The sequence below is a fragment of the Tamandua tetradactyla genome, chromosome 2 (genome assembly GCF_023851605.1).
Source record: "Tamandua tetradactyla isolate mTamTet1 chromosome 2, mTamTet1.pri, whole genome shotgun sequence".
Lineage (NCBI taxonomy): Eukaryota > Metazoa > Chordata > Mammalia > Pilosa > Myrmecophagidae > Tamandua > Tamandua tetradactyla.
Genome location: NC_135328.1, coordinates 27758726 through 27773373, shown reverse-complemented (window position 1 = coordinate 27773373; position 14648 = coordinate 27758726). Strand labels below are relative to the sequence as shown.

At 38.7% G+C, this 14648-nt stretch overlaps 1 protein-coding gene across 2 annotated transcripts in view; it reads left to right on the top strand.

The window, feature by feature from the left end:
• The window catches only part of ELP1 (elongator acetyltransferase complex subunit 1), a 75972-nt gene that overhangs the window by 59336 nt on the left and 1988 nt on the right, over positions 1 to 14648 (top strand). For both annotated transcript variants that reach the window (XM_077141326.1, XM_077141334.1), the window contains 7 exons: positions 2593 to 2655; positions 3196 to 3256; positions 4752 to 4865; positions 5371 to 5482; positions 6440 to 6567; positions 7014 to 7168; positions 9660 to 9735. In XM_077141326.1, the coding sequence (XP_076997441.1) occupies positions 2593 to 2655; positions 3196 to 3256; positions 4752 to 4865; positions 5371 to 5482; positions 6440 to 6567; positions 7014 to 7168; positions 9660 to 9735 (709 nt within the window). The remainder of the gene's footprint in view (positions 1 to 2592; positions 2656 to 3195; positions 3257 to 4751; positions 4866 to 5370; positions 5483 to 6439; positions 6568 to 7013; positions 7169 to 9659; positions 9736 to 14648) is intronic.

Below are 14648 nucleotides of genomic sequence, written 5' to 3'. Positions count from 1 at the left end.
TTGGATGCGTTGCTCTCCATATGTCACATACCTTAAGTTGGCTGATTTTGCTTTACTAGTTTTCTCTATCCTTGTGGATTTTCTGATTATTTGCTCCATCATTTACCAGGAGAGGAAGACTGTGGAAATCTCCAACTGCGGTAGTGTATTTGCCTGTTTCTCCTTTCAGTGTACCAGTGTTCGCTTTGTGTATTTTAAAGTTGTGTTACGCAGCATGTATATAATTATGATTATGTCCTAGATGAATTCATTATGAAATATCCCTGTTATTTCCTCTCTCTGTTAATGTTTCTTATTCTGAAGTCCACTTTATTATTAATATAGCCATCCCATCCTTCTTTTGATTAGTCCTTTTATGGCATATCCTTTTTCTGTCGTTTTACTTTTGTAATTTATCTGTAGTTTTTAGGTTTGGGGTGTTATTGGCCACATATAGTTGGTTCTTTTTTATCCAATTTGACAATCTCTGTCTTTTACAAAAAGAGAAATGACAGCAGACTTCTCACTGAAACTGTTATACATGGTAGAAAAGAATGGAAAATTAAAGTACTGAAAGGAAAAACTTGTCAGCCTGAAATTCTGTACCCAGCAAAGTTACCATAAAAAAACAATTGTGCTATGTCTTTTTTGCTGTGTTTTAACATTTTCCATGTATTACTGAGTAGTGTGGTTATGATGTGCTCTACTCTGGGTTTCTTTATTTTTATTTTGATTGGTTTTATTCACATCCTTCTATCTCTTGATTCGTAGTTTTCATCAAATTCAGAACATTTTTGGCCATTATTTCTTAAAATTATTTTTTCCCTGTTCCTCCTCCTTTCCCTCTGGAATTTTAACTATATGCTTATTAGACCATTCATGTTGTCCCAGAGGTCACTGATGCTTTTTTTCCCCTCTCTGTTCTTCATTTTGTTTAGTTTCTGTTGTTGTTTCTTCCATTTCTTGGATCTTTTCTTCTGTGTTCTCTAATCTTTTCTCCTCTAATAATGTATTTTTCATTTCAGATTTTGTGTTTTTAGTTGCTAAAAGCTCCCTATTTTTAAAAAATCTTTTATTTCTCTGTTCTTCATGAATATGTTTCCTCTACCCTCTTGAATGAACATATGTGCCATAGTTATAGCTCTTTTGCTGTTCTTGACTGCTAATTCCATCTTCTTTGCCATTTCTGGCTTTGATTCTTTTGTTTGATTTTTCCTACATCTTTGCATACCAGGTAATTTTTTTATTAGATGCTGGACATTATGAATTTTATTTTGTTAGGTGATGCATTTCTTTTTATTCCTGTAAATAGTACTGGACTTTAAATATGGAGGGAATTTGAGAAACTTAGATCAAATAAGATAGAACATGGGAAGCTAAAGATATGCTTTTCTTTCTTCTTCTTCCTTTTTTTTTTTGTAAGGTTTACACAGGGGTTGCCAGGGTATTAATGAGTCGACCATGTATGAGAGATTATGATAAACTGCTGCCTGCGTATAGACCCAAGGGAAACTGCTCAATCGCTTATCTTTTTACTATATCTTTGTTTTTTAAGAAAGCTGGAAATGGGCGGGCCGCGGTGGCTCAGCGGGCAAAGTGCTTGCCTGCTATGCCGGAGGACCTCGGTTCGATTCCCGGCCCCAGCCCATGTAACAAAACCGGAGAAACAGAATACAATAAAACAAGAAAATGTTTAAAAATGTTTCCCTTTCTTCCTTCCTTCCTTCCTTCTATCCTTCCTTCCTTCTCTCTGTCTTTCCTTTAAAAAAAAAAAAAAAAAAAAAAAAAAAAAAAAAAAAAAAAAGAAAGCTGGAAATATGGAATTTGGGGGGGGGGGGGTCACGGGTGCATGGTCCGGGAATTGAATCTGGGTCTCCGCATAAATCTCTTTTCCTGTGATATGTACCCCTCTCCGCATCTTTTTTATGAAAGTGGCTATTTTAGGTAACTCAGCCAGTTGTCCTGTATCTTTCATCCTTTTAAAATGTGTCAAGGTTTATATGCTTAATGTGGTGCGTAATATGTTAATACGTACATGAATGTAATTGTAAGTAATTATATATTGGGGTGCATGTTCAAAATATTTTCACTAGTAAGGATGCAGAATCAAAAACATTTGAAGATATTCAAAAGTAGAATATACAGTTGTGCATTATATATCAGTTTATTGTAGGTTCGAAAGTTTTCAAAGTAAAAAGTTGGAGAAAAATAAAGATTAGAAAAAAATAATAAGCCTAGAAGATTGCTATTCTAGATTACTATTTTTCAGTTTGTCGTCTTGTAAATAATTCTGGAACCTACCTAAACCTGCTGCATCAAACTTGGTGGTAAAGCTGGGGAAATGGGCATTTCTAGCAGACCTCTTAGATGGTTTTGAGATCCAAAGATGTAGAGATATACAAAAATGTGTTTTGTCATCATTTCCAGAGTACACACTCCTCTGTCTTCTGCACATGGGCTCTAGGCCAGGCATTATGCTAAGAACTGGGACTGTAAGGCTAAAGCTAGAAAGTTAGAAAGAGACAACTCTGTAGGCAACTTTGCAGTTTGTTATGGTGCATCTGACACCAATGCTGCATTAAACTGTTATCTTCCTTAATGTCCCCTTGTCAGGATTATGAAGAAGCTGTGCTCTTACTGTTAGAAGGAACTGCCTGGGAGGAAGCTCTGAGAATGGTAAGGGTTTTTTTTAAATCCTCCTTTTGTTTGATGTTTAGAACAAGGGAAACAAGGTCAGCTGGAATCCCTTTTCTTGTCTTTATTATTATTATTATTGTTATTATTATTATTATTATTATTATTATTATTTTTGCATGGGCAGACACCAGAAATTGAACCTGGGTCTCTGGCATGGCAGGTGAGAACTCTGCCACTGCACTACTGTCGCCCACCCTGGAATCCCTTTTCTTTTGAGGCTAGAAAATTAAGTAGATGTAGTTCAGGGCCCTGGTCTAAGGATAAGGGGTGTCTTTAAACCCATTTTTAAAAATTTATTTTTGATAGTGTTGGAAATTAGTCTGTGAAGTGTTTCCAAATGTGAAGTGTTACTGTTGTTTACGGAAATGAGCTGAATTTCATTTGGCTTCCTTGTAGGGGGCTTGTTCCTCTGGGAAATAGCCTGGTCACCCCGGAAAGGTTTATATTGCTCCCCAAGCATCTTAACCAGCCAGTGACTAGAAGTTTTTCTGCCTAAGATAACTGTATTTTCACTTTAAGGTATACAAATATAACAGACTGGATATCATAGAAACCAACATAAAGCCTTCCATTCTAGAAGGTAAGAATACATTTTAGTTGGAATTCTTCATTTGAAACTATAAAGATGGTAATAGTGAGTACTCCCTCTGTTACTACATCTTTTAGTAATGTGCTTTTATGCAGAGGACATCAAAACCCCCCACTGGGCATAATATTTAAGTTTAACCAGAATTTTTTAATATGCTAAACTACTAAATGATAGCACATAAAATATTTCACTGTAACAGACCTGTGATAAGATGTTTAAAGAATCTTTGTATGTTGGTAAATAGGAATATGATCCGTACATTAGATAATACTGTATCAATTTAATTAATTGTATTATGGTTATGTAAAATAGTATCCTTATTCCTAAAACAAATATGCTGACGTATTGAGGGATAAAGGATCATATCTGCAACTTCCTTTCAAAAGGTTCCACAAAAATAGTAATGTGTGTGTGTATGTGTAGAGAAACAGGGAGAAATCAGATATGACAGAATTTAAACAATTGATAAATCTAAGTGAAATTATGTATTTGAATTGTTGCAACTTTTATGTAGTTTTGAAATTTTTCAAAATAAAAAATTAAAAGAAAAAAGAACCTTTTGCGAATGGAGTTAATGTCCTCTAGAAAACAGATGAGTGTTACCAGTTCTAGAATCTTTCATTGGTCATTGTGTCCCCATAAAAGCAAAGTGGGAAACAAGGACGTTCATGTGCTGTACAGAAATTTTAGGTAGTGAGGGTTGATTTTAAGTTCTGCGTTTGAGCATGGCCTACCTAAAAGTGATGTCAGGCCTTTGCCACAGTAACATGCATTTACACTCTTACCCTTCCTCTCTTCCACTCCCATTCTAATTAAAACTCTAGGAAGAGGAAGTTCTTTCTGTATCATTCACATTAGGTGCCCCAAACTGGATATTGAAAGCAACCTTCCTGGTACTTTTAACAGTCCGTATTAGGTAGTTCTTAATTTTTCCACCAATGAGAACCTAAAAAAATGCTGATAATTCCTTTGCATAGGCTTAATACATATTAATTAAATATGTCTTTGGATAATGGCTTTTTTCATATATTTACTGGTGCCATTAATGTCTTGTGTGATTTGCCTTGGATAGTCATTGTAACAAATCAGTGATACATTTGTTTAACATCCATGGGTCTTTTCATGTGTGTTTCAACAGAAGCATTTAAGTGAAGTCTTTCCCACTATTTTTATTAACAGCTCTCTGTGCACTTTTATTCGCCAGTCCTCTCCTAGATTTAATACTAAATGTTTGTACAAGTGATTTTAGAAATTTAACAGCATTCTGGGATGATGTTCGTGCACTCTTAAGATCTGGAATCCCAATCTCATTCTCCTAACACTGTCGATTAATGCATATTTAAAAAAAAAAAAAAACTATTGCTTGGAAAGCCTCGGAACCTGGGTTTTTTAAATTAAATTCCAATCACCTTCACCCCACCCCACAGTTTTTTCTCTTTGCTTAAACATCATATTCAAATTATTTTCCTTTCTTCCCCTGCCCCAGCCCAAAAAAATTATATGGCATTTCTGGACTCCCAGACAGCCATGTTCAACCGTCATAAGAAACGTTTACTGGTGGTTCGAGAGCTCAAGGAGCAAGCCCAGCAGATGAATCTGGGTGAGTGTCTGCATGAAGACCACTGATGTTTACAGAGGCACACATTCACACTTTGTCTTAGCTGCTTGGTGCCCCTCCTGTGATTCTGCTGTGCCGTGGGAAAGTCTGAGGCCTCTCTGAACCCTTTAGGGTCTTTGTATGTCTGTGTTTGTGTGGGTGAGGGCTTTGGGGGCCTCCAGGGCTGAGCAACAGCGGAAAGGGCTCTGTCCACCATTCCCCCCACCCACCCCACCAGAACTGCCAGCGACTTCCATGCTTTACAAAATGAATTTTCTCATCTCCAGAGGTTCCTTAGCTTTGCAAAAGAAAAAAAAAGGTTGGAAACCGCTATTGTGCAGTAATCGTAATTGTATTTAATATGCTCTCATTTCATTTTGAGATCATCTTTATAATAATTTTCATCTGTCCTGAGATAGGACCTGGTTGTGTAGCCCATTTACTCTGCTGAAGACAAACCTCTTTAGCAGGGAGGTTTTTCATTCTGCATCTGGTTCTTCTTTTCTAGACAATGAAGTTCGCCTTGGTCTAGAGTCAGACCTTTTCTCTGACACTAGCAGTGTCTTGAGCGCTAGTGACCGAAGTGGCAGATATTCCCACAGTAATTCCAGGATATCAGCGTATGTATCATGTTATTCAGCACATTGACCAGCTCTTGGGGAGGTGGGAAAGTGTGAGCAGTGGGTTGGTTTCCCACCAGGACAGTGCAGCAGGGGCGGGGGTGGGAAGGACATTCTTCAGGGCTGTGTGGGAGCTGTGCCAGGACCTGCCTGGCAGTTCTGAAAGGTTGTACTCGGTATCAGAATGCTTTCAGCTCTGTCTTCATGGCCCTCACGCTTGGCTAGTGCCTACGAGGCACCTGTACTGGTACTCATTTGATATAAAAGCTAATTTTATTATAGTGTTGAATAAGTATAATGTGTAGGCACTGTGAAAATGAAAAGAGTATAATGAAAAAGATTTCATTGTTCTTCAATTTAGAACCAGAATTGGAAGAGATTATAAAGATAAAATAAATTGTCACACTTAAAACCAGTGTAGCAGTGGCCAGTATTTTTGAATACCCATATGCTAGGTATGGTGGCTGGTACCATATCATAAGACATTATAGTCTTACTCAGGAGACGTAGAAACAATCCAGTATTGTATATTTAAACTGGATTATGCTTTAAGAATTCAGAATAGAGATCTGTGAGGTTGTGTGGGACAATCAGAAACTTTGCAGGAAAGGCAACTAGAATTATGCTTTTAGGAGTTAGGGAGGGGAAAAAAACAAACAAGAAATAGGGAGGGAAAAAAAACAAAAAAAAAAGAGGTAGGGAGGGAGAGGCCCAGATAAAGCAAATGGTATAATTAAAGGTCTCTGAGGCAGGAAAGAAACTGGGATTTAGTTTTTAAGGCAAGACATGACATTTCATGCCTATAAGATTTGTTTCTCCCATTTTATTTTGTGTATGGCTTTACTAGCATTTCCCCCAAATGTAAATACCAGAAAGGAGGTGGCCAACAGGCCCATTCATTTTAGTCTATTCTGTACAAGGAGGCCTCTTTTTAAACATTTCTCTGTTTTCTATCAGGCGATCATCTAAGAATCGTCGCAAAGCCGAGCGGAAGAAGCACAGTCTCAAAGAAGGGAGTCCTCTGGAGGATCTGGCCCTTTTGGAGGCTTTAAATGAAGTGATACAGAGCATTGAAAAATTGAAAGGTACACTCTCAAACCTGACAATGATTCTTGCCCACAAAAAATTAGTAAATGGGCATTGTTAGATAGGCCAGGTCAGTAGAGAATTACAATGCAATTTCCCACCTTGAGGAGTGACAGAAAACTTTTGGCAGGAAGGGTCATTTCAGGGCACATTCCTTAGACAGCCCTTCTTAGCTCATAATTTAGAAGCCTTCCTCTCTCTGCAGCCCAGCTTACTGATGTGGGAAAGATTAGCACTTAAGCGAGAATAATGTTTCCTGCTTGGGCCCTAGTGTGTGTGTTTTTCTTTTTGTGGTAGATTATTCCAGCATTTGGGAAGAAAGAAAATATGGGAGATGCCAGCCAGGGTGCGATGTTAGATATTTTTGCTTGTGAGAGAAACTGTGGTTTGATTTTAGCAGTGGAGTTGGGACACAACCTATTAGTCTCACATTTCTTCTTTGTAGATGAGATACACCAGATTTTAAAGGTACTGTTTCTCTTTGAGTTTGATGAGCAAGCAAGAGAATTACAGAAGGCCTTTGAAGACACTCTACAACTGATGGAAAGGTCCATTCCAGAAATTTGGACTCGCACTGTCCAACAAAATTCAACCACACCTGTAAGTTTTCTCAAAGACAGAGTGTGCATTTGTTTATCATTTTCACAGGTTGTTATATTCACACAGTCCATTTAGAGTCAAAACAAAGACTTCTGTTCTTAAAGTTGAATATGCCATGGTTAAATTGTCTTAGGTTTATGTTTAAATTCTCAGAAGATTTTGTATTTGACTGAACTATAACCTTGGAGTAGATTGAGTGGGCAATTAGCTCACCTTTCCAGATAGGCAGTTGCCGTGGAGAAGAAGGGAGAGTCAGTTGGTTGACCTAGACCTTCAGGGAGGTCCCTGGGAGAGCTGGGACCAAAGTCAGCCTGTCAGAACTTGTGGATGGGGTCAGAGTTCTTTAAAGGAATCCCAGACAATTGTTTTCCTTTTATTTTATGAAAAATTTGACTTGTTATTTCTTCTGCTTTGTAGCAAGCTTTGCTAATTTTGCTAAGGCTGAATTCACTCTTGCTTTCCCATCAAGAATTCTAGTGCATTATTGTTCTAGTTTGCTAGCTGCTGGAATGCAATATACCAGAAACAGAATGGCTTTTAAAAAGAAGAATTTAAAAGTTGATAGTTTACAGTTCTAAGGCCAGGAAAATGTCCCAATTAAAGCAAGTCTATAGAAATGTCCAATCTAAGGCATCCAGGGAAAGATACCTTGGTTCAAGAAGGCTGATGAAGTTCAGGGTTTCTTTCTCAAGTGGAAGGGCACATGGCAAACACAGCCAGAGTTTCTTTCTCATCTGGAAAGGTACATGATGAACACGGTCAGGGTTCTTCTCTCATCTGGAAAGGCACATGGTGAGCATGGTGTCATCTGCTAGCTTCTCCTGGCTTCCTGTTTCATGAAGCTCCCCGGGAGGCATTTTCCTTCTTCATCTCCAAAGGTCGCTGGCTGTTGGACTCTGCTTCTTGTGACTATGTCATTCTGCTCTGCTCTCTATGAATCTCTTTCATTCTCCAAAATGTTTCCTCTTTTATAGGACTTCAGAAACTAATCAGTACCCACCCAAATGGGGTGGAGACATGTCATCACCTAATCCAGCTTAACAACCACTCTTGATTTAATCATATCTCCGGGGAGATGATCTAATCACAGTTTCAAGCATGCAGCGTTGAATAGGGATTAGAAGAAATGGCTGCCTTTACAAAATGGTATTAGGATTAAAACATGGCTTTTCTAAGGTACATACATCATTTCAAACGAGCACAATTATCATCTTTATTTTTTCACCTCTGGGCAGCCTCTCATACCTCGGGTCTGTTGTTAAGAGTGTTGATTTGGATTCAGAAAAACTGGTGTGTATCAGTCAGGGTCCAATCAGGAACACAAAAACCACACCAATTATTTTATCAGAGAGAATTTAATGAATTGAATTGGTTAATTAACCAAGTATTGAAGACTAAAAAGGCAAAAGGGGACTCAGAGGAGGAACGGAGATAGGAACTGTAAGAAACAGCTTCTACCCCTAGGTTTAGAACAAAGGGGAGAGTTTGGGATTATAGAATTTAGAAGCTTGGAGGTGGGGCCTTGTAGATATCACTATTGAAACTCTGGAAGGGAGTAGCAGCAGCCAGCCAGTTGGTGCTGATGTTTCTGACGGGGCATCATAAGGCCAGCTCTGAATATATAGAAATAAATGGAAACGGGAATGAACAGCTGCTGCCAGGGCAATGAGCTGCTATTGGTCAGCTTTGCATTCTCCTGTTGCACATTCTCCTCCTGCACCCCTATTGGCAGAGCACAAAGAGGCAGTGGATAAAGGAGGAATGTGCTTCAGTCTTCAGGCCCCAGCATCACAGGCAGTGTATAGAAGAGTGGGTTTGAAGCTGAGAGAGGGTAGGGTAATAAGCAGCTCACTGGTTAGGAACACATGTACTCTTACTGAGTCTTGGTTTCTTTAGCTGAAAATAGAAATAATACTTCCCCCATACACTTGATTGGACTGCTTTGAATATAAACGCACTTTACAAACCATACAAATGAAAGTAACTAAGAATCGGTACCCTACAGGTACTGAATTTACTCTAATAGGTGATTCCTAGGAGAAATGTGGTCATCGTTTCTTCACAATGTGTGGTGTTTTTGAAGCTAACACTCTGTAATGCCTCCTCCTTGCCCTTCCCTACCCTCTTCTGTTCGGGTCACATTGACTTCTAAGATGCTAACTTTATGAATCTTCCAGGGAAAATGGCCAGCAAAATTGTTTTTGTTCTGATAAAATGTGGTAATGGTCTATGTTCAGGAGACTGTCAGTCACTTGGAAGTGCTTTGAAAAGCACACGGCATTGCTTCTGGGAGTTTTCACCAGGTGGCAGCATGCGGGGTTGAGTGAGGGCAGACAGACAGCGTTTGGTGTGTGCCCACAGGGGATTACTGTGATTCCATATCACTAAAAATGGTGGGCTGCTTATTGGTGGTAGAGATTTGGCCTTTGGAATTTGCATCATCAGAAATATAAGATAATTTTTGCTAATATACTCTGTATTTTCTACGTAGACTCTAGGTCCCAATTCAACCGCAAACAGTATCATGACCTCCTATCAACAACAGAAAACTGCAGCTCCTGTTCTTGGTTAGTATTTTTTTCCCTACGAATTATTACAGTATTGAGCAGAAAGAATTCTTTTCTCTAAGTGTTGGGAAGGTCATGAGTATAAAGAGATATGGATATTAACTATAATTTTCCCTTAACTCTTAAGATTTCGTCTTTAGAAAATATCAGTTTAATGCCTCTAGTGATAGGAATGGGGAAGGGGGGAAATGCAACATGACATTAAGCATATTCTTTTGAAAAATTTTACTGATAGTGGCATAATTTGTCCATACACATGCATCACAGTTAAAGTTTGAGTCTATAAACAGTCTGCATTTACATACAGATTCTAAAAGTTCATCTGAAGCATCATTTGCTATTTGCAGTTATGTATTGCATTTTGGGGATGTTTTCATAATGCTTTCTTATGAGATGAACCTTTTTATCATCTTTTGGATTGACAGTATAATTTGAAGGCAGATCCAAAGAATATAACACTTTATTTGCATTTCCTGTTTAATTATGCATGAAATATTTTTTTGTTTGTGGGGGGAGGTGGTTCTCTATTAAATTACATATGCCTGGAAGCTACCCTGTAAGGCTTTGTTCTGAAAGTTAGCTAGAAACTTTTGATAGATCAGTGTCATCCTTTGAGTAGATCAAATATAACAACCTGTTCTTTGAAAAGGTAGTGATATATTGGCAGTTTTTACTGCTGTTGTTTACATTTTCTACCATGTAACAGGCAACACTCTGACATTTTTTCATATGACTGCTGCACTAAAGAGTTAGCATGTTGATGGCATTTAAAGGAGCCTTTGGTAAGTCGGATTAAACTGAACTTGAATAGCTCTGTGGCTAGGTCCCAGCCAGACTCACATCCAGAGAGTGACTGCTGTCCCTGTCTTCCCTTCTTCCTGGAGGTCAGCACGCTTCTTTTGATATCAGTGCTGAGACATAACACTTATTTCTGAGATGCTGAAATTTCACCTTAGACTTGAGACCGTTTGGTGATTGCTCAGCTTGTACTGTTGTCCTGTCCAGTTCTGCATGTTCCTTGCCGCTGGCATGATGCAGTCCTGCCCTCCCTTGGGGTGTTCTGAATGGCCCCAAACTGGCTCGTTCTATCATTTGTTTTTGTACAATTCATGAACTAAGATAGTTTTATATTTTTAAGTGGTTGAAAAAATAAAAATATGATGTGAAAATTATATGAAATTTAAATTTAAAAATAAAAAAAGAATGGTTGAGAGGTAAGGTCCATGGAAAGATTGATAAAACCCAAAGTATTGGTGTAAAAATGGCTCTTTTTTATCCTGTGGGACTGTGCGTCCCTCAGAAGGTACATGAGGGAAAGAGGCTTCCCAGGAACAACCATTGCTGGAAGAAATAAAAGAAGACCTCAATAAACATAAAGCTATCCTGTCTTCACAGATTGGAAGATGAAATATTGTTAAGATGTCTATTCTACCCAAAATGATTTACAGATTTAATGCAATCCTTATCAAAATTTTAACAGCCTTCTTTGTAGTAATAGCAAAGCCAAACATCACATTTACGTGGAAGTGTAAGGGGTTCAGAGCAGCCAGAGAACCTTGAAAAGGAAGGATGAAGTTGGAAGACTGACTTTTCCTGATTTTAAAACTTATTACAAAATTATAGTAATCAAAACACATGGTATTGGCACAAGGAGAGACTTACAAACCAATGTAATCCAATAGATTGTCCAGAAATAAACCCCCACATCAACGACCAATTGATTTTTGACAAGGGTGCCAATTCTATTCATAGGAGAAACAATAGTGTTGGAAAGACTGAATATCTATATTCAAAGTATCGAAAGTGGACCCCTACCTCACATCTTATAAAAAAAATTAACTGAAAGAGCTAAATTTCAGAACCAGAGCTGTAAAACCCCTGGAAGGAAACCTAGGAGGGTATCTTCAGGACCTTGTTTTAAGTGATGGTTTCTTAAAATTTACAAAAAAAGCATGAGCAACCAAAGAAAAATAGACAATTGGAGACTTATCTGAAGTCCAAACATTTGTGCATCAAAGGACAATATCATGAAAGTAAAAAGATAATGTACAGAATAGGAGAAAATATTTGGATATCACATATCTGATAAATGTTGAATATCCAGAATATACAAAGAAAATTTGTAACTAAACAACAAAAAGTCAAAAAACACCATTTAAAAAGGGCAAAAGACTTGAACTGACACTTCTCCAATGATGATATACAAAGGCCAACAAACACCTGAAAAGATGCTGAACATGAGGTACCATTTCACACCCACTAGAATGTGTATAATTTTTAAAAATTGAAAATAATGCATTTTGGAGCAGATATGGAGAAAAAGGGACCCTTGTTCTTTGTCGGTGGAAATGTTGTCGCTGTTGTGAAGCAGCTTGGCAATAACTGAGAAAGCTAAGTACAGAGTTACCATATTCCCCAGCAATCCCATTTCTAGGTCTCTACCCAAAACAATTGAAAGCAGGGATTTGAGCACATATCTGCACGCCGATGTCCATAGCAACACTGTTCACGATTGCCAATAGACAGGAGCAACCCCTGTGTCCAACCACAGGTGAGCAGTTAAATGGGATATAATGCACATGTGCAGGGGAATATTATTCAGCCATGAAAAGGGATGAAGTTCTGATGACTGTGAAGCCTGAAGACACCGTGTTGAAAGAATAAGCTATACAAAAAGTACAAATACTGCACGATGTCACTGACATGAAATAATTAGAATACTCAAATCCATAGAGTTAGAGCCTCAACTGCAAGTTACGATGGGCTGGGGTTTGGGGAGAGGGAATGGAGCGCTAATGTTTAATTGGTACAGAGTTTCTGTGTGGGGTGATAGAAGCATTTTGACAGTGGATGGTGGTGATGGTGGCACATCATGAATGTAATTTACACCGCTGAGCTGTATGTTTGAATGTGGTTATATACAACATTGTAGGTTATATACATTTATTACCAAAATAAAAATTTTTTAAATAACACAGAACTGTACCATGCAAAGAGTGAACCTCAATACAAACTACAGAGTGCAGTTAATAGCATAATTATGATAATACTGTTTCAGCAATTGTAAGAAAGCACCACACTAATGCAGTGCTATGATAAGGAAAACTGGGGTATGAAGATGTGAGGGGGCTGGAGGGAAACTCCGTGTCTTCTGCAGGATTTTTCTGTAAACCAACAACTTCTCTAATTCAGAAAGAAGACAGAAAAAACAGCATAGAAACAAAGAGAAGAGCCTGTGGACAAATAATTGATAGGGCAAAAGTCAGAAGGAAGCTGGATGACGAGGCAGGGCAAGGGAGAAGGAAGCTCTGGACATGAAGGGAAATGGAAGGAGCCCGCCAGTCTTGAAGTGAGCGCATGTTCTGGCTTTGCTTCCCCTCTGCTTTTCTTGGACATCAGAGGAGTCAGTGCCCCTTTCCTTCTACAGCCCAGCCTCGGAGGCGCGCCCCTTCCATAGCTGGGCCATCTGGGCCCCCCTCATCCCCAGCAGCCTTGGTCTTTATGGCCGGCATGGCCCTGCTGACCCACCGCAGGCGTCCTTGCCCTCTGCCCAGCTTCCCCTGTGCTGCGTCTTTCCTACATGGCCTCTGTCCTCCTCCAGGACCAGGGCACCTGCCGCGTTCGTCTCCCTCTTTTCTGTGACCACCCACCTGCCTGGTGGGCCGCACCGGCCACCTGATGTTCAGTCTGCGTGGGCACAGCCAGTCACCTGAGCTGGACCCTTCCTCATGGGCCGTCTAGACCTCCACATTGTCAACATCGTGACTAAGTTCCTGGGCGCCTGAATCCGCCTTCTGTTACCAGATGGCTGGATCATGGCACGTCCTAAAGTAAGCCAATCTTCCTTTTCAAAGGGGGTATTTTTTCCTGCCTTGAGATGTCTTTTTTTATTTTCAAAGGTCAAGACAAAAATAGAAAACTGAAAACAATCTCCAAGCAAACCAGTTTTAAATGGAAGTTCCCATAGGATTCCGGAGGTGATCGTTGTCCATAGTTTAAGTTTTAGGAATATAATTGGAAAACTTAAAGGTGTCATCACCTCCCCAGCTAAGCCAAACACCAGTGTCTTTGACATTCAAGTGATGCCAAATGCATTATCTTTGTTCTTTGAGAAATTAGGCCTGCCTCCTTCCATGAGGCATAAAAGTTGCACTTAAAAGTAAAGCCATGTGCTACTTGCTGGAGACTGGATGCAATTAAACAGCTGAGTGACCCACAGTCTTCCCACTTCTGACCTGTGAATGCAAGTTATGTGTTAAGCCCGATTAAAGAATCTTCCTGATTAAAAAAAAAAAAAAAAAAAAAAAAAAAAAAAAAAAAATGGCTCTTTTTGTACCGTGAAATTCAAACATGATGACAGAGGTCATGTCCTGCTGTCCTTCAATTTGTCAAAATAATTACCTCTTCCAAAAGTCTATATTTGGGGTATATTCTTAGTTAATTCTAGAAATCAAATACAGTTGTAGTTATGCCTATTTTTTCTTTTAGTAATTTTTCAAGATAAAGTTTTATTTCAATCTATTTTTTACTATTTGATGTGAAATTATGAACCTTGTTGACAATGAATTTATATAAGTGACCTTTTCCCATTATCAGTGTTCTTAAATACCCAGAACCTCCTGTGGTCTTTTTGTCTATATAGGGATTTTGGGGGAGGAAGAAGGGGGGTGAGGAGGGGTGGGGGATAGGAAGGAGATAATTGTATAATTTATAAAACTGACATGATTAGTAGGGAAAATCTGGATCCTACAGAAAAGTAGGTCAAAGAGAAATCACTTAGAATGCCACTTCCAAGAAAGGTGTTATGTGACAATTTTCTTCTAGTCATATGATAGATAAATTTTTATTTTATGTATTTATGCTTTTGTTTATATGATATGTATGTGCATACATGAATTTAAAATAGAATGAAG